The following is a 26,068-nucleotide window of genomic DNA, read 5'->3' as shown; positions in this document are numbered from 1 at the left end:
TTGAAAGCATACAGCCAAGATCTAGTGTATGGATCGTGCCACCATGAAGGGGCTGTAATTATCTGTTTATGATACCTTTGACATGGCCGAGCTGCTGTCTGCTCCGTCGCCCCGTCTCTTCCATTTCACCGGCGAAATGCTCCTTTCCAGCGCTCTAGGGAAACGAAAGACACCATCAGAACTACGGGTAAGGCCCCAGTTCTCCTTTCTAGATTGTCATAGTCATGTAACCTTTTTGAGCTAATGCCGTAGCATGTAGTTTTCTTGCTAAATTCATGTTAAATTGCTGTAACCTCTTCTGCTTCTGCAGTTGGAACAGCTGAAACGCCTGAACAGTGATCAAGATCAAGCTTTATGTTCATCGGACAGGTGTGTTTAAGGTCTCTTTAGTTTGTCTGGTAAGAGGAATTTCTCTTCATCACCATGAACCCTCCTTGTGTTGAGATAAACCCTACCCTGCATGATGCGTGCAGCAATCCAAGGACCTCAGTGCTGCAGAAACAAGAGTATCCAAAACCTCCACGCTTTGTAGACACTCGTGTCCCTGACATTTATGCTGTTACCAAGCCGGGTGACAGATCCAACAGATTTTTGGCCAAAGACAAGAAGAAGGTTTCTGGACCTTTCCTTGAACATGCGTTTTCGTTTGAGACTAATTCAACTCCCATCTCAACACAACATATTTCCTAAGAACTTTTTGTTGTTAACAGGATGTACCACTCTTCCTCAAAAACGTGATGAACAAGCCAACATGGACATGGGTGTGGCTACTGTGGCTGATCGAGCCATATCCTTGGCGAAATTCCAGTGGTTTGTTGCAATAATTGTGATTATTTGCAGTCTGGAAAAATTATATTCTGTATGATTTTTCTTGTCCAGTAATATACTTCAAGTAGAGACCGTTAAGTAATGCTAGAAGTCCTTGCACAACAAAAATGGACATGTGTTGGATTTGCATAGTTTATGTGTAAAGAGTGCTAAGATTAAAATACAATTTATCTTTTCCTGTTTGGCTGTTTGAATCTTCAGGAAGAAAGCAGAGGAACCCACCCATGCAGACTTTGATACAGAAGCCAACTTTCCAGCTCAGAAACAAACTGTCTAAATTATAGTCAAAGAAAGAGCAACGCTCCTTTTAGCACCTTCCGAGATGTTACTCAAATTTCTTCAGGACTGCAAGAAAGCAGCTCAGGACCAACAGTGGATATGGTAAGGCTTCCTTTTGCATTGAAGACGGCATGTTAGACATATATACTGTCCGGGTGGTTTTGATGTTGTATGCTGCCTGCTGTCTTTTTTGCAAAGATTCTGTATCAAGGGAAAGTTGTTTCTATACATTCTTAATAGCCACATCTTGATAACGGTGGTGCAGGTCAAAGCTTTCAAAGGAATGTCTGCTTCAAAAGCTTCAAACTTGGCTGATCAAACAGCAGGATCTCCTTCTGTCTTAGAAGCATTGCGTTCAATTCCTCTGTCAAATGCCAAGAGCCAAGTCAAGCCTTCATCGCTTTGCATTCAAGGAGAAAAGCTCCCACTTGATCTGAGCCTGAAAACAAGTATCCGTTTTACTTCAACTGCTTCGTTTCAAAGGTGAGATCTATATGAAGTATTACACAAGCTTCTGGATCATACACTGCTGTGCAACTTCTTGAGTTTTTACTCAATTGAATTTCCTATTTTGAATCTAAATGTTTTGTCATTAGATGAAGTTACTGCTGTTATAACATCAATGAGACCCTACTGATCATTAATTGTTCTAGTTGGTCCACATGAATGTGTTGGTGGAGCGGAGGAGGCTGAAACTTTGAGAGGTAGAGCTGCTTGCTCTGCCGAATGGGGGAGGGGGTTGGCCATTGATCAAATTCCTAGTTAAATTAAGCTTTCTTGGCCTGGGAGGTGGCCCTTGATTTTCTTGCTCTGAAATCCTGCTTACTAAAACCTTCTATGATTGCTTTACTTGTGAAGGAAGGCCAGAAAAAAGATGATTGAGCTGTGAATCTAAGTGGCTCCACAGGTAGAAGAAATGTGCTTCACATTGGAGGTGCTATTTTGGCAAAATGCATGGCTGGAGAAAGAGAGAAATGAAGCAGAAAAGCAAATAGTTTCTGTACACACTGCATTCATCAGACAAGTAACACTATTGCCTTGCAGACATTCATGCCTTGTGCATCAACTATTGCTGCGGGTTGTCCTACAGTCTACTAGACAAGCAATGTGAGGAAAATTAACCCTGTTGTAAGCTCCATCTGAAAGATGTAGAATGTTTCAGCAAACAGCCATAGGATACATGTACATGTTCAGAACCCTCAATGAGGTGGAGATAATATGGGGGAGGGTATTCCCTCCATGGCTGGCGTTCTCGGAAGGAACTCCAAATAGGTGGCCTGTAGTGCCAAATGATCTCGCCATCTGGATTAGAAAGTCCTTGGTGCCATGTGTGTAAGAAAGCCTCTCGCGAGTCGCCACCCACGCATGTGATCTGAATCTCCTTGGAGCTTCCCCCATTGGCCGCGAAGGGTGTGAAGGATATCAGTCCAAATAGCATTGATAGACTCAACTTGGGGGGGATGTTGGAATGTAGCAATTGAAGAGCTTGCCTTCCTATCGCCCCCTCACAGTGGAGGGTGGGCCGGTCACTATCGACATGGGAATTGCCCCCAATGAGGCGTGTATCTCTTGGTTGTGTAGAGATGAAGAATCCTCTGCCATACTTGTCGTGCTTTGTGGCAATCCCAAAGGCAACGTTGCTGCGATTCCAAGGGGTGGCTGCACCACACACAATGTGCTGGCCTACCAAGTGCTGACATTGAGGTTGCGGTGGGATAACTGCCAGAGGAAGAGTGTGACCTTCCTTGGCCAAGAGCTGTCCCATAGTTGCTTCCGTAAATCTTCTAGGAATCGGGGTGAAATGCCATGGGAAGCCCAATGATTTGCTATGGTTGGGGTGCCATCTATAGAATGCATTTTCCTTGCGACCCATCCTCGTTGTGTAATAGAAGAAAGGGGTGACTGATTAGGCTCTCCGGGTTGAAGGGGTCTTCCCACTCCCACTCGCTAGGGTCCCATTGAACATGTGTTGATGGTCGACTTTTCTAGAGCCAAAGCTGCCAAGAACTGCCATGGGCCACCTTGGTTGGATGCAGGTCGATGTGCCATTGATGAGTATGAAAACCAAGTATCCTCACCTGTTAATGTGAGCCATTGTTGAAATCATCTTTGGGGGAAAGGGTCAATCGGCCTTGAGGACTAATTGAAAAGATGAGCGCTGGTCCCCCATCTAAACTAAGGACTTCTAGGGGAGATATCATGGCGAGTAATGGCTCCGAGCCACATAGGGATGTAGGATCCCAGAGGGGGTTCACCGGTCGGGGGGGTGGGGTGAATTGATGTCAAGGGTAATGTGGTCTTTGCCCTTGATCCTTGCGAGACGTTTGTCTTGTGTCTCTTGGGGAAGCCTCTTGTAGCTAGCCCACTCTCCCAAAGATTGAGGACCAATTGAAAAGATGAGCATTGGTCTCCCATTTGAACCAAGGACTTCTAGGGGGAAATCATGGCAAGTGAAGGCTTTGAGCCACATACAGGAGGTAGAATCTTGGAGGGGGGTTTGTGAGTCAGGGGGATGGCTGAATCGATGTCAAGGGTAATTAGGTGTTTGCCCTTGATCGCGGCAAGACGTTTGTCATGTGTCTTTGGGGGGAGCCTCCTATAGCTAGCCCATTCTCTCAAAGATTGAGTTGGACTCATGCATAGGGGTTCTTAGGCAATGTGAGATCAAGCACCTAGGGGTGGTCATTGGGCAACTTGAGGAGGGGGTTCCATATCAAGGGTAGTAAGGGGCGATTGGGAGAGAGTAGGCTTAAGGCGGCCCCATACTTTGATCAAATTGGTTGCAATGCGTTCCTCGAAAAAGAAGAATTGAGACCGTGGGAATGGGTCTCCATGAAGACCCATCACACAAGGGGCCATCGAGAGAGGGAGTGCAAGGTGAAATTCGTGCAAGAAGAAAAGCCTTCCAAGGCTCCCCGCTTGGCTGAAGGCCTCTCATGACTAGCTTGCCAAACAGGGCTTTGCTCTTGATAGTTGGATCAATGATGCCAAGACTGTCCCGATGACGAGGCTAGGCCACTTTGGTCCGTGTATTGTGCAAGTCTTGTCAAAAGTGCGCAGCGTAAAGCGTGAGACATCGACACAGAGAGAAAGAAAACGAATCATCATAACGATGAAGAAGCAATGATACAAACAGCCTTGTGCAAGGGGTGGTCCTCGTAGGTGAGGGCATGATGAACAACTACTCCTGTAAGGGAGGACCTGGGCCTGGAAGCCCCTGTCAAGGTATCTACAAATGAGTAAGAGCTTGGCCTTATATAGCCCCTACTGGAGTTGGCCGACTTGCTCTAAAAAAGACCCACGACTAGAAAATAATAAACATGTGAATATGGGTGGCCAACCCTACAACCAAGAGCCTTGACCAGAGGGAAAAATATGGTGTTGCTCGGGATAAATCTAGGCACCCCTGATACTCAACTTGGGCACACTACCAAGAGATGAATAATGCTAACACCCCCTCTTTGATGCTGGGAGAGAAACCGGTCCAAGGAGGTGGAAAAGGAAACCTCCAAAGCAAGTCGAGAAGTCGATCTGCTCTCGCCTCTGCCACTTACTCCAATAAACTACTCCCGATCCAGAAGTCAAGCAAAATCCAGAAAATGAACCACCAGATGTCCATATCTCCAACCCAATTTGTATCACACCAGTCCACACAATGTGCTCCCTCTTCAGCCCAAGAAAGGATGTCGTCTGACTCTCTACCTCCAAGAAAAAATCTGCTCCTTGGAGAACACCGCCAAACTGTCTCCTTGTTGGCACCCCCTCTAGACACCCTAGAGGCCCATAATATCTACATCAGCCTTGGTACTCAAGCCTCCAACTTTGAGCTTGTTGAGCACCAATCTCTAGATACAAGGTTTCTGGATCTCCATGTATCCCTCGGTCCAAGAATGCCTCTCTGTCTTGCTAACACTCTAAGTGGAAGAAACATACCTCCATTACTGTAGCTGACAATCTTGTTGGCACTTGACCTCTAAAACCTGTATCCATAACTCGCCGTTGCGTGATGGGACTACTACTCACACACACCTATGAGTCATCCAATCACATGGCAACACCCCCTGAGCTCTTTGGTGTTAACTATGGCACTGAGCTCAAGAAAGCTCTCCTACCAAAACTTGACACCCCTAGTTGGTGTGACATGTGAGGTCTTTGACCGTAGTAATCACAACCTTAGTCTAACTAAACTGCACTTAATGATGTTTAAGAGATAGACAAATATGTGTCAATGCAATGCAGCTATATTAGATGATGAATGCGATTACAATGAGATCTAAATAGATCTATGATGCTGAATATGCTGCCTATATGCTGAATATATTGATATGCTGAATGTACTGCTGTCCCATTGTCTTTCCCTTGTCTCTTGGGAAGGAAACGCTGAAGGGATATCTTTGGGACTGAAGGAATGCTATGTGATGCTGAAAACACAGATGTTCTCCTGTTCCCTGGGAAGGAAATGCTGAGGAAGATAGATGCGTTTGCTGAATATGATGAACTGAATGCTGATGCGTGGCTGAATATGCTGCTCCCAAGGCTTCCTGGAGGAGAAACGCTGAAGAACACTTGGCTGAATGCTCTGTTCTAAGATGTGATGATGCGCTTCTATTTATATGAGGGAACAGGTGCTGGTCGGCCAACTTTGCTGCAGTCGGCCAGATGCAAAAAGCCCACGATTGGGATAAAATACCATAAATGTCATAAAAGGGTACAAACGTTGGTCGGCTGATGTATACATGCTGTCGGCTGCCTCCACAAGCCCCAAATGCTGGTCTATATGGCTTGCTACCATGTTGAATCCAACTCATACCATGTGGTACATACTGAAAACATTCATTTAAATGTCCATAAAATGCCTGATAAATCCTGATGATGCTTATGATGCTAAAATGATGCCATGTCACTGTACACTTGAATGGTGTGCACGTGACAGTTGGCAAGCTCCCAACCAACTAGTCACGTGTCCATGTGGAACCAACCATCCACAACTCATCATCCCAAAGCACAATCTGATGTCAATCATCTGCTCCAAACTGCTGCTCCATTGGTACCTACCTCTACCCAATGAACATGTACACCTGCCATGCATCCTGTACCCATCCTGCAACTAGCAAGTATTGTGAACCTCGACAACTGCTCTTGTTACCAAATGATCTAGCTTGCCTCTGCATGAATGCCGATTTCAACTTGTTCACCGAGCTTCCAAATCAATGCTCATTGTAGGGATGAAGAATCCTGTGCTTGTACCCTGTAATCCAAAAGGCCATTTGCCTGGGGAATAGGAGTCAAGTAACCACATCCCCCTCTCAAGGTGAACACCTTGAGAACCTAAAGGAAACACCTGTACACCAGCAAAACTATGTTGAAGTCGCACAAACTCATAGACCCCCTCTGCTATCGAGAAAGGACTAACTATCTTCCACACACCCCTCAAGGATGTGAATCCAAGTGTGCACCCATGAGTCTGAAAACTCTGTCAAAGCAAAGATTGGCCGAGCAAGGGCTCAAGGCCATGTGGGAAGGCACCATTCTTGGAAAAGAACACTTGCCTCCATTGCCTCCAAAAACGCAGATGAGATAATGCAAAAAATGCTGTTGTAACCAGTTGGCAGCATGTGTACCAAGAAGAAGAGAGGGAAGAGGAAAGCACAGCACCTCCTCTGGAGAAAAAACGCAGCCAGGCTGCCCAGCACCTCCTCTAGAGAAAAAACGCTGTTGTGCTGCTGCCCAGCACCTCCTTTAGAAAAAAACGCAGCCATGCTGCCCAGCACCTTTTCTGGAGAAAAAACGCAGCCAGGCTGTCCACCTTCAAAGAAAAAATGCAGCCATGCTGGCTGCTCTTCACCTGCTCGCAAGGGCAGAAAGCACAGCCAATACGGTACCTACTCTGGCCGCCCCAGACCTGCAGAAAACGCAGCCAGTAGGGGCTGCCCTGTACGTCCTCCAGCCGCCCCAGACAAGACCAAAACGCTCCCTCCTCCTCTGCAACCAGCAGTATCAAAAAACGCAGAAATCCTTCTGTCTCTGAAAAAACGCAATATGCCAGAACACCTTCTGTAGAAGAGCCTCAACCGAGTGCTCTCATACCATGTCAAAAGTGCGTAGCGGAAAGCGTGAGACATAGGCACAGAGAGAGAAAACGAATCTGCATAATGATGAAGAAGCAATGATACAAACAGCCCTGTGCAAGGGGTGGTCCTTGTAGGTGAGGGCATGATGAACAACTACTCCCATAAGGGAGGACTTGGGCCTGGAAGCCCTTGTCAAGGTATCTACAAATGAGTAAGAGCTTGGCCTTATATAGCCCCTACTGGAGCTGGCCGACTTGCTCTAAAAAAGACCCACGACTAGAAAATAACAAACATGTGAATATGGGTGGCCAACCCTACAACCAAGGGCCCTGACCAGAGGGAAAAATATGGTGCTGCCCACCGCCGGGATAAATCTGGGCACCCCTAATACTCAACTTGGACTACTAGGAGATGAATAATGCTAACAAGTCCTTGTCCATATAAATTTCTTGATCAAACGACGTTGCACTTGTCCAAGGCATGCTTGGGAGAATGCCCAAGAAGAGGTAATGTACCACATGGTAGGCATGAGCACTTGGCTAGCCACATCACTCAACCAGCAAGGGAGGGATGTGCAATGCTCTAGTAAAGGAGCTTCTTCCGAATGCATAGGAGACGGGGGGCCAAGTTGCTTGGTTTCGTGAGATATCTATCCCTACTTGACATCTCAAATATTTGACTAAGGTGCCACCTGCAATCCATTGGAAGACTCAATTGGGTGCCAAGTTGGGGTGTAGATCCAACCAAAAGACCGCACGTTGTGCTAGTTGATCAGGGTGCCTGAAGGAAGAAAAACATCCTCAATGGCTAGCGCAATGGGAAAAAGAACCAGCTATTCAAACTAAGGGGAAAGCAACATGCACTTCTTCACGATGTCCATGACTCTTGTGTCGAAGGTCATCAAGATATCAACAATCCATTGGAGAAGTTAGAGCATTCATTTTATTGGCCAAAAATGAGAAAGAGATGTTTATCAATATGTCCAATCATGTTAGATTTGCCAAAAGGTGAAGGTTCCTCATACTACGAAGTAGGCATGGTTGCTATAGCCTTTGTCAGTTTTAGAAAGGACCTTTCTAGGACATCAATATGGACTTTGTAGGATCCCTTCTAGTAGCATGTGGATCCAAGAACACACAATGCATGACTATTGTTGACCGATTCAATAAGTCTTACGTGCTCATTCTGTGCAAGCAAATGGCCACGGTAGAATATATCGCTCGCTTGTTTCTTCGCATATGGTATCCAATATGTGGTTTGCCAAGGACAGTTACATCTATTAGGGATCCAAAGTTTACTTCATATTTTTGGAGAGCATTATTCAGCAACTTTGAAACCAAGTTACAGTTGTGTAACACATTTCATCCTCAGATAGATGGCCAGACAGAGATATATAATCAGTTAGCATTTGATGTTCTTAAGTCGTATTGCCATGATCAACTGTCAAAGTGGAATCTTCTTGAGAGAACAAATCTATCCAAGAAACCTATTGACTTCAATATCAACAAAATTTGCTCTGAATGTAGGTCTCTACAAAATTAATGTGTGCATGCCAAGATCCCTCGGAACTGTCTTTTTGAAGCAAAGAAGCTTCATGTAGCATCTAGCAAAGCATAATCGCTTTACCCAAAAACACATAAACCCAATCACAATCGTAAATGCCAAGCAACTACATAACACTCTCTCGGATCATTTGCAATCCACAGTCTTCAAATCAATTGCCGCTTTCCCTCAATCTAGAAATCCACCAAATAGGAATATAGATGTATCTAGAAACCCTATACGTAGTAGATCCTAGCATCCCATACCACTAGGATACACTCCATACAAGATGATCACCTCTAGACATAAGGTTATTTTGAAGTGACCAATTTCTTTCCAATCACGTGTTGACACAACCAGACTCCCACTTGAAGGACACTAACTCTCACATGCCCCCTATATGGTATTCCCTCTTACTACTTTCCATAATCATGGGGTTATCATAAGTGTAGAACATTTGTCTATGGCAATCGTGCCCCAATTAAGATCATGAGATTGTCGTCGTAAGTGTAGAACACTCATCCATGAAAATCTTGCCTCAAGTAATACTGAGTTTGTACCAACTCATTGTTGCATAAGGCAATCACATCTACATAAGGTTGGTTCGATCTTGAGTATGGCTACCAAATGTAAACCCTTTGAACCTCAGTTTAAAATCGGGAGAATAGTCTCAAGAAACGCTACATTTACCCTCGGATAATCAAGTTCTATCCAAGAACCCTATCTTACATGCAATATGTGATAGCCTCTCTAATCTCGAAATTTGAGATGAAGAGTTGCAACCTTGGAGACCAAATCAAGCTCGAAATTTGAAACCCAAGGAATCATTACTAAGATGAGAGACAAACAAAGGTGCATCCAAAATGCACCCTAAGGAAACTTGTTACCATTACAACATGCAAGAACTCGACAACAAATGCCATCCAACATTTGTCATGATCTTGGGGTAGAGTACATACATGAGCTAAAGTCATGAGAAAATCAAGTATAGGTCATACTATCAATGCTGTGTATATCACACATCTACATATCATGTCTCCCTCGAGTAACATCTTTACCTAGTATTGATGCAACTATGTAAGATAAACATGAATCTAGGTCCATAAAGGGATTTATACCCTATTGTCACGTGCACCTTCACTCTTAGTCTAGGGACAGTCACGCACGAGTTACGCAGGTCAGTCTTTGAGCTATAAGAGGTCAGTCCTCTTAACCCACTTGGAGAGCCAAAGGCCAACAACCCATGGTTGTGTGACAGTTGATAGCCTGATTGGGGGGCTGTGTTCAAACATAAACCCTAATATGAGCTAGTCCACAGCATATGGGATGTTGCAGTCCCTGTAAGCCAGCAGAAGAGGCATCATTGTGACATCAGCCACATGTGCAGCAGTTGACCAGCCAACTGGCATGGTCCAAAACAACAAGCGTTGATTTTATTAGTATTTTATGCTAATTTTGCCCAAGAGAAACTGGTTGAGAGCATTCCTTGGCCGACGAGCTCTCTTGACGGCATATAAAAGCAAGCGCTCAAATCCTCATTATTCGTTCAGTCATTCATCAAAGTACAACGACAGTTTAGCATCAAATCCTCTCCAGGCAAGCGTCGAAGGTCCTCTTCAGCATTCAGCCAGCATATGTGTAGTCCAATAGCTATCTAGACTTGCATCAGTGGCTCGAAGAGTCTTCTGCAGGGCAAAGACTTGGATAGCATGAAGGCACAGTATTCGGATTCGAAAGAGTTACTCAATATTAGTTGGCCCTCACTTAAGAACCAGGCCACTACAATATACATGATGGTTGGTTGTTTTTCAAGAACTGTCTCTGTGTACTAAAAGACAAGTGTCAAGTCCTTCTCCACACGATGCCTATGATTCTTTGGTTGGAGACCCTAGGGGTATCAACAATATCCTGGAGAAGTTAGAGATTTCATTCTATTGGCCTAAAATGTGACGGGATGTCTACCAACACGTCCAATCATGTCAGATATGTCAAAAGATGAAAGTTCCTCAGACAAAACAGGTAGGGTTGCTTCAGTCTTTGCTTATTCCAGAGGGACCTTTTAACGACATCAGTATGGACTTGGTAGGTCTCTTTTTGCCTCAACTGGATCTCGAAACCACTTGTGTACGCCAATTGTGGATAGATTCAATAAGTTTTGCATGCTCATTCCATGCAAGCAGACAACCACAACCAAGGACATAGCTCGCTTTTTTCATTCCCCCATTGGTGATTTGCCACAAACAGATGTCCAATGTATACATAGCATCGATCCTTCACATCCTCTTGTGGTTTACACCAGGTAGCCTTTAATCACTAGGATCCCCACAAAAGACATGGGTTCCCACTTTGCAACACACGAGTCACAAAATAAACACAAAAGTACATCCACATCCAAGAGTTCATCTAAACAAACCCAAGGTTACCTTGGCAAGACCAGCAAAGAAGGCTCTCTGGTCTCCCAAGTCAATGGTCTCGAGAACAAATTCTTCTCTACAAGTCAAGGATTTTATCTAGAAGAAAATCACCCATCTATAATTGGATCCATTTAATGTTTAGAACATTAATCTATGAGATATCTTATACCAGATGGGACACCAAGATATATGTCTCCAAGGTGTGTATCTCCATCTAAACCTCCCAAGAGATCAACCACTCTTGGGTCCCCTTCCTCATATCACCCCTTCAATGGTCCGGATCTACTCCTTTAGATTGGTCTACCGTTCGAGTAATCAAGGAGAATTTTGGTCCAAATTGTCTAGCTAAGGCATTATGAACGCATACAATCAAGAAATTTGCTTCTCGCTACATTCTCAAACAACTCTCCTTCCACCTATGGTTGCTCATCGTGGGCATGTTTAGTCCACAAAACCCGTTGACAAGGGAAAACAACCCAAAGGTATCTGGAAGGAATCATGAAGGAAAACTCAAACTGTTCCACTCGAAAAACGGAAATGTATTCGGATCAAGTCACTCCACAAACTACCACCCCATAAAGTATGATGGTGAAGGATAAACACTTGGCGTGATGAGGTAAGGGTTTTGTGGGAAGGGAAATACAATATATCCTATAAAAGCAAACCAAGATTCCCTTTTGGCCTATGCTATAAAAACATAATGTTTGCCAATGCATGCTCTCCTAGTGTTTGCTCCTTCTCACCCACATATGCTTGAGAGGTGAAAGAAGGTGCCATAGTAAACAGGTGCTCCCGTTGTGACCACAACCATGGCATTGTTGAACCCAAGTGCCTATCTTATTCTCAAATGGCCATCTAATGGTCATGTTACTCCTTGGTCATCTTGGCCAAGTATTCTAGCAGTGATTTGCTCTTTCTCATGATCAAAGAGATCATCCGAGAAAGTAAGGGGGTGCAAGCTAATCACTTGTGCTTTGTGTTTAGGAGATCTGTGGGATTGTAACACTAAAGAGGAAGTGTTACCTTCCCACGGATCTCCTAAAGACAAAACACAAGTGATAAGTACAAACCCCCTAAGAGGTGTGCGAGCTAGCTCACCTGCCACCCGTAGGTTCTATGCTTCAAACCACCCCCGAGCAAGGGGCTAAGGTTTGACTCCCACAAATCCATGGCAATCTTTCCCATAGAGGCCTTCAGCACGTTGATCTATGCTTTGCCACATGCGTGGTCGGAGTGTTGGTCGAACTCTGACCAATAGTGAGGTTATGACAATAGGGTTGTCCCATGTTGGGCATGCTAGACTTGATGCCCATGGGCTGGCCCTTGGGTAGCCCATATGCAAAGCTCCCTAAGGGTGAACAACGGCTAGCATAATCCTTTGCTTCTACATGCTTGCTACATGAATCTACTCTAGGATGACCTAAATGCTCTATTCTCCAAGTGTTTAGGTGACACATACCGAAACTTTAGCTTCAGTTGTGACCTATGTAGCTCGTGCTTGACATGTCCCTAGGCTAGGGCTCACAATGGGGTCACGACATACGACAAATAAATCCCTAAAAGGTTCTACCGTTGTACAAATGTAGCATTGATGATGAGCCAATGTGTCGCATAGCACCTCTGTGCATGGGTGCATGTGACACTATGCAAACCTGAATGGTGGGGATCCCAACTGCCATAGTTACCACAAAAGCAGCAATTTGGGGGGTCTCCACTTGTCCAATCGATTGAATGAGGGGGTGGTATTCCTTTTGGAGGCTTGGGAAGCAGATTGTGATGGGGAAACCGGATGCACATACAAGGGGGTCGGATGTGGGGTTGAAGCCATGGTTTCATCGAGCGAAAGACGCTTTAGCGTTGTGTATCGCAATGGGACTCTGTTGCATCACACCATCAATTGCCTCTGGTCAATCAAACTCCACCTGGGAGTAGCTGTGCCCAAGAAAATGAATGTCAGTGATTTTTGGGGCTCACCAATGAAGGTTGCCTTGAGTAAATCTCAAATCTGTCCATGCATTGGGCGGCTTTTCCAACAATCTTGCATTATACAGGATTGTTTCTTGTACCGGTATGAACCTCTTCGTACCGTACGGTTTGTACCGTATCGTACCATACGATATTGTACGGTGCGTTTTTGTATGATATCGTACGGTACGGGGGGTCTCCCCCCAACCTTGAGAAAAAAAATTTCAAATGCTCAAAAAAATAGAATATTGCTCAACGAAGATCCCAATGCCCGCAATACTTCGCAACTTTCGTGTCCACTTAGTATTCCATATGGGGTTGTTGAGAGACCTAAAAAATCTGGCAAGGTAGATTGGTAGTGTACACTTGATTGGTAGGATGAGAGAATCTTGCTACATCACTTGGAGATCCTTGGTATAGGTAGGCTAGACAGTCAGATCCTCAAGTTATGTACGTTGGAGAAGATTTGGACAGGGTCATTTTGATCTACAGAGGAGTCCCTAAACCTATCACCCTAGATGCACTGCTCGTATTTGTGCAAGGACGGTCCCTTAGTCGTAAACACTACACTAGGAGACCTTTGGTATTGCATTACCCATGCAGGCTCTTTTTTGGAGACAATTGGGAGATCCTACTGGAAGAGACACATCTCCATGTTTTGGTTCCTCAAGCATTGTAGACTCCTCAACCCTAACCTTCCCTCACATTCAAGCTTGAAGCTCCATAGTTTGTAAGTGTAAAAAAAAACCCAGTATATTTTATCGTACGGTATCCCAAAATTTCATATCGTACCAAAAAGTCTTGTATGGATTCGTATTTTCGGAGGTCCACTTCGGATAAATGGTAAAGGGCAGCGACCTTGGTTGGGGATGACAGAGTGGTTGCCATGGAGGAGTCTTGCTAGGGTGAAGACGAGAATCACGTTCGTGTAGTGGCCATGTGGCACACATCAATCTCAGTAGCAGCGTCTGCGAGATCAACATTGAGTGCCCTTATAGTAAGCTGGTGAGAGGGTGGAGTTTGTCACTTGTCTTTTGCTTTACCTTATTAATATACAGTCTTTGGAAAGTCCTGGAACACTCTGCATATCCTCAGCTCTCCTTGCTGATGCTTTCCAACTTCTCACCATGGTTGTCTCAATACAAATCTATAGGACCTGTTATCAACAAAACATCTGTACTTAAAAACTGTTCAAGCAGATGATTCCTAAGCTGGGGGTTGGTAACCATGTTTCTTTTTGCTTATTTATTGATTTCGATAACTGTGTGTTTTTGAAACTGCCACTTTGCCCCTTGGATATGCAAGACATTACAGCAATGAGCTGATGAAAACCCTGGCGTTGACATTACAGGTGCCAAAGAATGACAAACAAAGACCTGTTTGCAGGAATGCAGAGCTTTCTTAGTGCAATTGGAAGCCAAGGAAACTGTGCTGTTCAAGCTGATACAGGGGCAGTAGATGTTTTGACAGGAAGTAAAGTACAAGTGTCTTTTGCAAAAGCTTTACATTCATGGGTTCATCCCCAATCAGTTCTTCCATCTTCAGTACTCTCCGCATTGGCATCATCTGCTGCTCATGGGGGCCTTTCTGGTAAAATTGTCGATATGGTTTTGTATTCTGTCATAGAAAGCTGGATGTACTCATAAAAGACAAATTGTATAGTTCACAACAATTGTTAGCTGTACAGCTTTTCCCAGTTCTTATTCTTTTGCTGTTGTGATGGGACAGAAAGTGATTTTTTGTCAAAAAGGCATCAAATGTGGGAGGATTCCTTTCACTCTCTGTATTATATGTTCAGAAACGGACAGTGTGACCTATTTTATTGTGAGAATTGACCTTTGAAACCCCATCTACTCGTGCAGTTTCTCGTATTAAGTTTGAATTACCTTTTGACCCTAGAGTTCTTGTGCAGTTTCTACCCATCAATTTCTAGCCATGTTCATAGGTGGAGAATTTCAAGGAAGAGATAAGAAAGCATGCACCGCTTACATCACAAGATCTACTCGTGGTCTTCGTGCACTTCTCCAAGAGCAAGTCAGTCATGAACAAAATATTCACAGCTGTATAAAGAAGAATTATTGCATCAGGGAAGTTAGTTCAAGATGTTATGTCAACCTTTGGAGTTCTGAAGAGGTTAATAATGTTTGTTGTGTAGGATATTGCCTTTACTATGCCATTGTGCCTGACTGATGTAGACACGACAATTGAGGAGATCCAAGAGCTAACGGAATTCGAAAAAAATCATCCTGGACAGGTTTGGCATTTCATATTCTGCAGGTGTTCACACACATACAGAGAAAGAAAGAAAGAAAGAAGTAATATTATCGACTATGAAAGACCCCAAGGGTCTATGAGACCAAAAGTGATACAATGGTGCCATGATGGAAAACTGAAAGCAAAAAGATTAACATCTAACACTAGTGTATGACATCTAAGCAGCAGATGATTCTATGTAGAGTGACATATGCCGTGATCAGCTAATGACGCTTGTACAGCAAAGAAATCTGTGATGGCTCTTTGAGAGGTGTCCTGCTAAGGTTGTGCTTGTCTCTCAGTATGCTGCCTCAGTACTACATCCCTATGTAAATGCAGTGGAATCTCCCCCGCACCTCATAGTAGGCCGGCAGTTAAACATACAGTGTGCCTCATTGTCTACCTCTATATTAAACGTCTTCAAAAGACCCAATGGGTCTGTGAGACTAAAAGTGGTACAATAGTGTCCATGTAATCTCATCATGGTACAAAAGAAAACAAAGACTAGAGCTATGAGCTGGGAAGTCAAATCTGAGAGAGAGAGAGAGAGAGAGAGAGAGAGAGAGAGAGAGAGAGAGAGAGTTATATTAACGTCTACAAAAGGCCAAAATGACCTATGAGACCAAAGGATTACATCATGTCCATGGAATATGTCATCATAGGTACTAAAAATAAAAGAGAGAAACAAGAGTTGAGAGAGAGAGAGAGAGAGAGAGAGAGAGAGAGAGAGAGAGAGAGAGAGAGAGAGAGACTCACTGCACAGTTTGTATGCCCCCTCAGTAAGGCCACCACTGGCACTTTGGGGAATTTTTCATACTCAGTAATATAGCTCTGTGTTTCCTCAAAAGAGAGAGAGAGAGAGAGAGAGAGAGAGAGAGAGAGTTGTATTAACGTCTTCAAAAGGCCAAAATGACCTATGAGACCAAAAGGTTACATCATATCCATGAGGTACATCATCTTGGGTACAAAATAGTAATAAAGAAAGATAACAAAAATCTAGATCTATAAAATTTGATCTAGGTACAGGAGCAAAGAGCTCTCATATCACCCTAATACATCCCTCATGGGCCATTGTGACATGGTGCTCAAGGTGGTAAAATTGAGCTGGTGCGAGAAGGTCCTGCGATGAAGGGAGATGATGGCCCGGATCCTCTTGTGGTGATGTGGCCGTGGACGAGGGCCATGGGGTCTGGGGTGTCGAGCTTTGCATAACTCAGTGGCTTTGTCGAGTGTCACACCTCTCGGTCGAGCTCTTGCAATAGCCTATGCTCCGGGTATGATGGGTGGATCGGCCCTTGGAGTGCTGGTATGGAAGAAGTTGGTGAGAGCTCTCTGTGATGGTCCTCGAGCAAGTGCAGCTGATCTGGATCTCACTAAGGATTCCCTGTGTCTATGGAGCTCTAGAAGAAAAAGTCCTAGGCATCTCTGATATGGGGAGTCCATTATCTTGGAAAGTGGTTCGAACTGAGCTTGGAAGAGGCAGTGGAATCTCCCCCGAATCTCATAGTATACAGGGCATCGACATATGTAATGATCCTTTGTCTCGGGCTCTGTGTGATAGAGTTGGCATATCTTGTCTTGTGGTGCGGCCGCCCTGGGCCCATATCTGGCAGTCTCCACTCTCAGCCAGTGGGACGAGGTGCAGATCTGGCTGATCGCACATCTCACCCCAAAACATAGGTGTGTGTCCATGTCGCGCATAGTGGTTGAGTACTCTAGGTACGGTGCGGTACGATATGGTATGCGTATGAGTATGCAAAGTACGCATCGATATGAGTACTTTAAGTACGCTTACTTTTTAAAAATAAATGTGTAAAAAACACACACATTATAAATCATTCATAATTTAGCAACACTAGTACACAAAGATGCACAAAACATTATAAATCATTCATAATTTAGCAACACTAGTACACAAAGATGCACAATTGAAATGCAAACATGTATGACATATGCTATATAAATGTCAAATGAGCTGCAATGCATACAACATGAAGGACTGTCCTGTTGAAGCGGAAATCCTAGTACATACTACAAAGTACAAACGCCAATAGCCATATGGCCGGCTCTCACTCATCTCCTTTGAGAGTCTTCCAGGACATCTCACCCTCCCAACCACCGACTTATATATATATATATATATATATATATTGAGAGAGAGAGAGAGAGAGAGAGAGAGAGAGAGAGAGAGAGAGAGAGAGAGAGAGAGAGAGAGAGAGAGAGATATTTTATTAACGTCTTCCAAAAGACCAAACTCCGCCTATGAGACAAATCGGTGTACCTATATGGGGTATCCTCTGTCGTCCCAACAAAATGAAAAAGTACTGAACTAAAAAGCTGAATCTGGGTGTGCAATAAGTACAATGAGTGGTGGAGGGGATGGAGCTCTACTACTAGGAGAATGCAAAGCTATATGCATAGAGTATACAATCATGATATGCAACCTAGCTAGCTCCATCCTGTATCATACTGGGGGTATAAAATGGTATACATCAATGAAGGGGGTGTCCACAGCTCCTTGAAGAACATGCTTGGGTGTGCTCTGAAGCGAGCCACTCGCTCCGCACCCTCTGTGAAACTGAGCTCTGATCTCTGTCATCTCTCTGGTATAGGCGTGGTGTCCGAAAGCCAGGTGTCCTCTGTCTCCCTGCGGGCTCTGAGTGTCTCTGCTCTCTGGAGAGTAATTCCTTGCCATGTAGGGGCTGGGAGTGGGATGGATCTCTGAAAAAATGTAGTAATCTGTGTCTGTCGTCCCCCCTCTGGAGTTGTCTGAGCCTGTAATGATGTCTCTCTGTGGCCCTGTATGTCTAGAATGAATCTCCCTAGTATGCGTTGGTCTGCTGCCTCAAAGATCTGGCGTAGGGAATGTGGCTCTCTGAATAAAATGGGATATCTCTCTTTGATGGTTGTATATGCTCTGCATCTGCATACCCTCTCCTCTCGGGGGATCCGTGCTGCTCTGCCAGTCTCAATCTCCAATCGGTGTGATGAAACTCTAAGCTGACCAATAGCCAGTCGGGAGCCGTGTGGTAAAAAGCCCTCCATGTATCTAGGCCTCTCTATAAATCCATCATCAGTGATTCTCATGAAGTGATCTCTGTAGTATAGCATCTTCGGTGGAAGAGGCTGTGTAGGCGATATCCATGTCTCGTGTATAGAGCTGCCATAGATCCTGTCTCAATACTCTGTTCCTCTCACTATGAGAGAGACGGATATGTGGTGCATCCCTGTCATACTGGAATGGTGGTAGATGATCCATGTCTAGGCCATGCTGTGAGAACCAATGTGTGACCTGTGCATACCATGATCCTCTGTCTCCTGCCTCAGCCAGCTGTCTAGATGCCTCAAAAGCTCTGTATGACAATCTGTCCTGTGGCATCTCTATGAATCTGTCTAGCAGGCATATAGTGTGGAATATGGCCTCTACCATCATAGGAGGCGCAACAAAGTCTGCTTGGATAATGTCATGAGCTATTGACGGTTTGCTGCGTATCATGCGTGGCATCATGAGGGCCTGTGGTCTCTCTATCTGTGTCCACCAATGGGTAGCAAGTCCTGGCGCCCATACCGCTGCTCCATACATCAGTGCCGGTGTGACTAATGTGTCAAATAGCCACCCCTTCGTCCGGGGCTCCTGAAAATGCGCCTGGTGGCACTGTCTCTCTAGCACAGCCAATGCTGCATATCCCCGTGTCAATCTAGGTCTGGCTGCTGAACCCATGGTGAAGCGTGTGGCTGTTGTGGAGAAGGTAAGCCCTAGGTACACGTATGATGTCACCACCTCCACATGGCATCCTGCGAGAGTGAATGTCAGCTGACTCCTGCCCTGTCTCGATGTATGAAAGACCATAACCTTGGTTTTCCCAAGGTTCACAGTAAGACCCCTCTGTGTGCAGAAATCATCGAGTGCATGTAGATGCTGCTGTAGACCACCTGGAGACTCAGACACTAATACAATATCATCAGCATAAAGTATAATATGTACTGAGGTACCTGCTAAATCAACTCCATCTCCGCCTCCCCGTGTAATGAAGTCAGCCACCTCATCAATGTATAACCCAAATAGCGTGGGGGAAAGTGGGCATCCTTGCTTCACACCAATGGTGCTAGCAATAGTCTCGGACACACCTCCTGGACATCTGACTCGCCCAAAAACCTGCTTATATAATGCATAGATTCCCCATGTCATATCTGCTGGTATGCCAAGAGACTGCAGGCGCTGAAAGAGCCTCTCTCGTGGTATTGTGTCAAATGCCTTGCGGAAATCCACAAAGCAGTAATAGAGCGTTCTCTTCCTCACTCTGGCTTGATCAATCATACATTTCAAAGTGAATACGTGGTCAGTGGTGGAGAAAGCTCTCTTGAAGCCTGCTTGCCTTGATGAGCGTAAACCTGCTCGCTTAGCATATAAGCTAAGCTCTTGCTCCAACACTGCACCATAGAGTTTAGCCAGCACGTGGCCAACCATGACCGTCTTGTAGTTGCTCGGATCGAGCATATCCCCTGTTTTGTGAATCGGCACAATGGTGTGCATCGTCCACTCCGCAGGCAAACATTTTGCTAGTGCCCTGTTAAACAGGTGTGCAAGAAAAGGAGCCAAAGAATCTACTGCATATATGAGATGCTCACCTTGCAGGCCCATATGGTTGGCGGCCCGTCCATGATGTAGGCGGCGGATAGCTTCCTGTACCATCGAGTGGGTAAAGAAGCTAGCTGTGGTAGGTCGAGGCTCCTCTGGCTGAGGTATAGGTGGCTGCTGTGGGGCATGGTATAAGCCCTCTGCATATGTGTGCCATGTCTGTGGGTCTGCAATAGGTGTCGGTGTCCGGTGCTCTGTGAAGTGCCGCCATGAGACGGAGCTATCTCTACTCAAGAAGAAATGAAAGATCTCTAGCTCCTGTATCTCTCCGAAGGCCCGCCTTTTGCGGGAAGTAAGTCTGCTCATCTCTCTCCTCGACTCCTGCTCTGTGATGGCTCCCAAGGCTCTTCTTATGTGGAGCCGTGAGTATAGGGCTTTGCACTCGTCATCATACCATCTATTCTAGGGCATAGTCCCAGATCTCGTAGGTTCTCTTGAAAGCACACGATGTGGGAAGCTCTGTAATGCAGCCGTGTGTAGGAGTGATGCCAACTAGGCTGTAATGGTATTGTGACGTGAAAAATTGATATCTTTCATTGTCAATTTTGTGCATATTTTGATGGTTTCTGAATGGTAGTAAGGTGGAAGCTTGTCCAAGAAGATTGCGGCACCTCCACAATGGAATAACGGCGTGGTGATGTGGCGGCTTGGCGGCTATCTCGATAACAGCATTCTATCTTCAAATATAACGGTTTTACTTGATTTAGGGTGCACACATTGTAAATGCCACAAGTATGCTTGATAAATACTTTGGTATGGTAGATAGACTAGTGATGTGGAAAATAAAAGTGGGCCTTCATGCTCACATGGATTTTTATTGTATTATTAATATGGTATTCACCATAAGGCTACAAGTTGGGGAGTGTGGAAGGCATGTGGAGGAGTGTGTGTAGGTGCATAATTGGAAAAGATTCTTCTAGAATGCCTACATGGAAGAGGAGAATTTCGCCATGTGTAAATGAGATCTCCACCTACATGTCACTTAGACTTGGCTATTATCTCATCACACTCTCAAAGTCAAAAAGTCTTCAATTTAATAATCAATAGAAGACTTAGCCTAAGATTGATGGTGACATCTATCCTTATGTCACTGAAGGGTTGAAGATTTTTATGTTGCAATTTGTAACAATGGAAGAGAGGGTGATTCTCCACCTATAAAAGGAGCCCTCCTCTCCCTTTCAAATCAAGGAATGAGCCTCCTCAATTGAGCATTTTGTGTCATTGTCACTCTCTTATCTTTCAAACCCTTATTCAAACACTCTCTTTACATGTGAATATCTCATTTAGCATTAGCTCCTCATGCTTAACCCAATTTTGGACCTCTTTGATGATTCATGATAAGTGGGATAAGGAGTTATTATCTTGGTGGGTCTGTGACTTCTCAAGGTAGCCCTTGTCTTATTGCCGCCCTCCTTTGGAGGTATCAATGGTTTTAGCGGTAATGCGGAAAGACTTTGGGGACCATAGGTAAATCTTTACGATTGTCCGCTGAGCAATGTTAACCCTTACCCTCTAGCTTGAATAATGAAGGAGATGAAAGGCAGGAGACTATGTGAAAATTGAGGTTTCATGCAAAGAGAGGGAAGTGCAGTTTTGTGGTACAATACCCAAATTTCAACCAGTAATTACTCATCACTCGGGTATTGTTTTCTAAAATTGATCATATAGCTAGGAAGCTCTTTATATGCTCTTTCCACTCATGTAACTAATTTCTTAATCTCTTACTTCATTGATGATCAGAATCTCTCCTAAAGTTGCTATTTTTTAAGGCGAATTTTGGCAGTTTTATAGTCTTGTAGTAAAATGCTCATAACTTTTCGCTCGATTGTCCGTTTTTGAAAGTTTTTATATGGGCGCGAAGCTCTCTTCAAGCTCTACGCACCTATATAATTCTCTTTTGCACAGCCTATATGGATTTAAAACTGCAATTCTCTGTGTATCTCTGTTTTTTTAGACTTTTGGCCATTCTTTCTTTTTAATCATGATTAATTCCTCTTAATCTCTTATCAAAAAGCCAATCCCATGTGTCTTATCCTCTTGTAAGTGATTGTTATATTCATTTGCTTTAATATGTTCCGATCAAATCGCCCAATTCGAACGGATGAACCTTACCAATATTCCCTGTATGTTACGGTTCACATAATCATGAGTCGGAAGATTTTCTTCCAACAAAGAATCGCCCTCTTTTTTGGAGCTGTAAGACTGGCAGAAATTCTTGCTTCTCTTGAGCCTTTCATCTTTCTTTCCATGAATTATGATCTCACCTTTGATGTGTATATCTTTATCTTAACCTAGGGAGAGAAAGGGAGGTGAGGAGGCTGTGAGGTTTCATACAAGTGTGTTTTGATTCTGAGAAGTGACCGAAGTCCAAATCCGAACTTCGTGTCACATCTTTTGGTGGAGACGACGGGCAGGTTTTACTTAGAATTAGTCTATTTTAACCTCAAGGTCCCGCATGATTAAAGGAAAGTTGTTTTGAAAGAAGTAAATTTTCTTTGTTGCTACTCATCTTTTGGTGCAAGATGTTCAACATTCCGGTGTTCTAAGGATCGGAAGGAGAAGACCCGGGGAGTTATCTCCGAGAGTTTAACCGAGCATGCCGCTTGACGAGTTGGTCTATGAAGGAGAGGATAGAAATACTTTCAGATTTCTTGGAGAGTGTGGCCTTAGCTTGGCATGAGGCTTTGCCAGAGGAGTCCAAGAATGATTGGGAAAGGTTGACCAAAGCAATGAAGGAGAGATTTGGGACAGTGGAGTCGCCAAATGCTTTACTATTGCAATTGGATCAAATTTTCTAAAAGGAAGGAGAGTCAGTTTCTGCCTTTTCAGTGAGGTATGAAGCCTTATTCATCAAATATCAACAAGCTGCTTTACATGTTGTTGCTTCTTCTTCTTCACCTTCTATGGAAGATTCAAAGAGTTCTTTAGCAATGGAGCATCTTAAGATGAGCAAGTTTATCAGGGCTTTAGATCCCCGCTTGCATGGAAAAGTTCTTAGCAAAGATCCCACTAATTTTAAAGAGGCTCTTCGTATTGCTTTGAATAAGGAGGCCACTCTTCATATTGAGTCCACATTCCAATCTTCTCCAAGTTTGCCAACCCTACTACGAGTAGAGATAGCCTCAACATCTCAGGTACAAGCTCCATCCTTGGATCATAACATTGCACAACTTATGGCAGAATTTGCTGATTTGAAGTTACACTTAGTCAATGCAAAGCCACCTAGGGTTCAACGAGCTGAGGATAAACCTAGGGATAGAAGTAGTGTCACATGCTATGAATGTCAAGAGAAGGGGCACTATCGTACTGAGTGTCCAAAGTTCAGGAAAAGTGAGGATAAAAGTTTAGCACTTTTAGAGGAAACATGCTCAGAAGAAGAAGAGGAAACATTGATGTCATTAATGGCAAAAAGGGGTCGTAAAACTAGAAGCTAGGAAGAAGAAGAACAAGAAGATAAATCTGAAGAAGAGAAAAATAAGAAGAAGAAGAAGTCGTCTAGGAGAAAAATTGAACAATCTGACTTTCCTCTTGGACAAGGATCTCTTAGTTATGACCTCTTAACAGATCTTAGGGAGAAAACAGCACAAATCACATTTGGGCAGCTTTTGGTACTCTCTTCAAAGCTCAGAAAGGAATGGGGTAAGCTGGCTAGCACAAGGGAATCTAAGAAAAAGAAGAAGAGGGATAATGAGACTCTTATGGTTCAGAAGGTGGATATTGATGTAGGAGATGATGTGTCTGTGATTGATGTCATCATTGAGGGGCAAACAATTTCTAATGCATACATTGATGGAGGTGCGTCAATCAATGTCATGAGTGAAAAAACAATGAAAGATGCTGATTTAAAGTTGTCTTCTACTAACTCTCTCTATCGCATCAAACTTGCTGATAATACTAGGATGAAAACCTTAAGAATTGTCAGGAATTTGGGAGTGCCTACAACTTTTCAAGTCATTCCTACAAAGCTTGATGCTAGGGCTTACCCATTAAAATTGGGTAGGCCATGGCTTCGCCAAGTGAAGGCAATTCAAAAGTGGGAGACAGGTGATCTTATTCTACAAGGTGAGAATAAGAAGGTCCATTACAACATCAAGAGTCGTTGCAAGAAAGTGGTAAGAGGTGAACCTTCAACTTTCGAAAGTTCAGAGTCAGAGTCATCCGATGAAGAGGAGACAAGTGGTAGCTCCGAGGATTCCATCTCAGAAGGAGAGGTGGAGGGAGTTGCATTTGGTCTTTCCCTGGGAAGGGATCGAGGGGATGCTGAAGACAATGGAGCCTTGGAAGGGGAAGCTTCTTCAACCATGTGCAAGAAAGGAGATGTGGACCTCACTAGTCTTCACCAACAGAATAAACTTCTTCTTGATGAGTCCATAGCAGGTACTGAAAGGGAGAATTACTTAAAAATGTTGGATAGATTTCCTAACCTGTTTGCAAACAGCTACTCACAAGTATGCCAAGTTACCTTAGTAGAGCACAAGATTGATCTCAAGCCCTAAAGTAAGCCAGTGGTACAACGGCTAAGGCGTTTGGGAGTAGTGCAAGCAGAGGTGCTTAAGAAGGAGGTAACTAATTTGCTTGAAGCTGGATTTATTTTTCCAGTAGAGAATTCAGAGTGGATTTCCCCAGTTGTAGTCACTCCCAAAAAGGGTGGAAAATGGCGTGTGTGTGTGGACTTTCGCCCTCTGAATGTATGCACAAAGAGGCATTATTATCCTCTATCCTTTCAGGATGAGATTTTGGATCAAGTTGCAGGTCATGAGTTGTATTCAGTGTGTGATGGATACTCTGGATACTTCTAAATCTGGATTTGTGAAGAAGATCAAAGGAAAACCTCATTTATCACCCCTTGGGGAGTGTATGCCTATAGGGTGATGCCATTTCGCTTGACCAATGCACCAGCAACTTTTCAACGCTTCATGAGTCAGGTATTTGCACCTTACTTGGGGAAGTTTATAAGGATCTTTCTGGATGATTTTTGCAAGCCGCATGGATCACTTGGAAAAGTTGAGGTTGGCCTTGCAAAGTATTGATGATGCAAAAGGGTGTCTTAATCCTGGAAAATGCCGCTTGGTACGAAGGAAGGTGGTTCTCTTGGGACATGTTATCTCAGAAGAAGGCATAGAGATGGATCCTGAGAAGGTGTAGGCAATTGTGGCCCTCCCACCACCTACCAATGTACGGGAGGTAAGGAGGATTTTGGGTAAAACAAAGTATTACCAACGCTTTGTTGACATGTTCTCTGAAAAGATGTATCCTATAAATCTCTTGACAAAGAAGAATGTTTCTTTCCAATGGAGGTCTGATCAAATTCAATCTTTTTGTTTGCTCAGGGAATGCATGAGTCAAAGTCCAATTGTGCAGCCTCCTAGGTGGAGAGAGGACTTTTATGTGAACCCTGTTAGAATATGCAGCGGAGATGATGACCAAATCTGGGAACACGAGAGCAAAAACGCAGGTAGAAAAACAACACAAGAGAGAGAGAGAGTTGTAGGCGTGTAACTCTGCTCTATATACACAAGCAGATTCCGAGGAATGATACAAATGAGGTATGGGGGCTGAGGACCTATATATACCTCCCTAGAGGGCAGTCGGCCAGCATAAGGAAAAGCCCACGATTGATAAAAAGGTCCACGACTGCATAAGTGCAGTCGGCCAGCAATCTGGTGTCCAAAACTAATCAAAACCAGTCGGCCAGCAGCAAGAGTGCCCACGACTGATAAACACCCAGTCGGCCAGCACTGTACTGCTCTTGGCACCCTCTGGCAGCCCTCCCAAGCCTCAGAAAAAATGGGAAAAAATAGGGGAAAAATGCGGAGAGTGGGAAAAAATGGGAAAACATCTCATAAGGGCGGGCACACCCACAACAAAGGCCCTGGTGTATAAAACTGGACAGGAGATGACTTCTAACACCCCCTCTCAGCTCCTAGCTGTGTGACCAACCACTGGGAGCTGGGGTGCCGCCTGAGCAAATCCCGAGAGAGCGACTTCGTGAAGAGGTCCACCGTACTGTCCTCCGTTGAACAGAACTCTAGCAAGATGTCATCAGCAACGATCTGTTCACGAACAAAGTGCCTCTG

General features: G+C 44.3%; 1 protein-coding gene across 1 annotated transcript in view; it reads left to right on the top strand.

Moving 5' to 3' along the window:
* LOC147613331 (downstream neighbor of Son) overlaps positions 1–26,068 on the top strand; it is an 81,041-nt gene that overhangs the window by 342 nt on the left and 54,631 nt on the right. Inside the window, 11 exon segments of the mRNA XM_086782628.1 lie at positions 1–187; positions 311–369; positions 474–612; positions 711–810; positions 1,030–1,063; positions 1,065–1,209; positions 1,373–1,590; positions 14,451–14,689; positions 14,828–14,923; positions 15,012–15,133; positions 15,255–15,353. The exon segment at positions 1–187 is cut by the window's left edge and continues 342 nt beyond it. Coding sequence (XP_086638754.1) covers positions 83–187; positions 311–369; positions 474–612; positions 711–810; positions 1,030–1,063; positions 1,065–1,209; positions 1,373–1,590; positions 14,451–14,689; positions 14,828–14,923; positions 15,012–15,133; positions 15,255–15,353 — 1,356 coding nt within the window. The 5' untranslated portion in view covers positions 1–82.

The sequence above is a fragment of the Cibotium barometz genome, chromosome 44 (genome assembly GCF_041138505.1).
Source record: "Cibotium barometz isolate CiBa-2024 chromosome 44, ASM4113850v1, whole genome shotgun sequence".
In the NCBI taxonomy this organism is placed as follows: Eukaryota; Viridiplantae; Streptophyta; class Polypodiopsida; order Cyatheales; family Cibotiaceae; genus Cibotium; species Cibotium barometz.
This window is presented reverse-complemented; position numbering and strand designations above follow the sequence as displayed.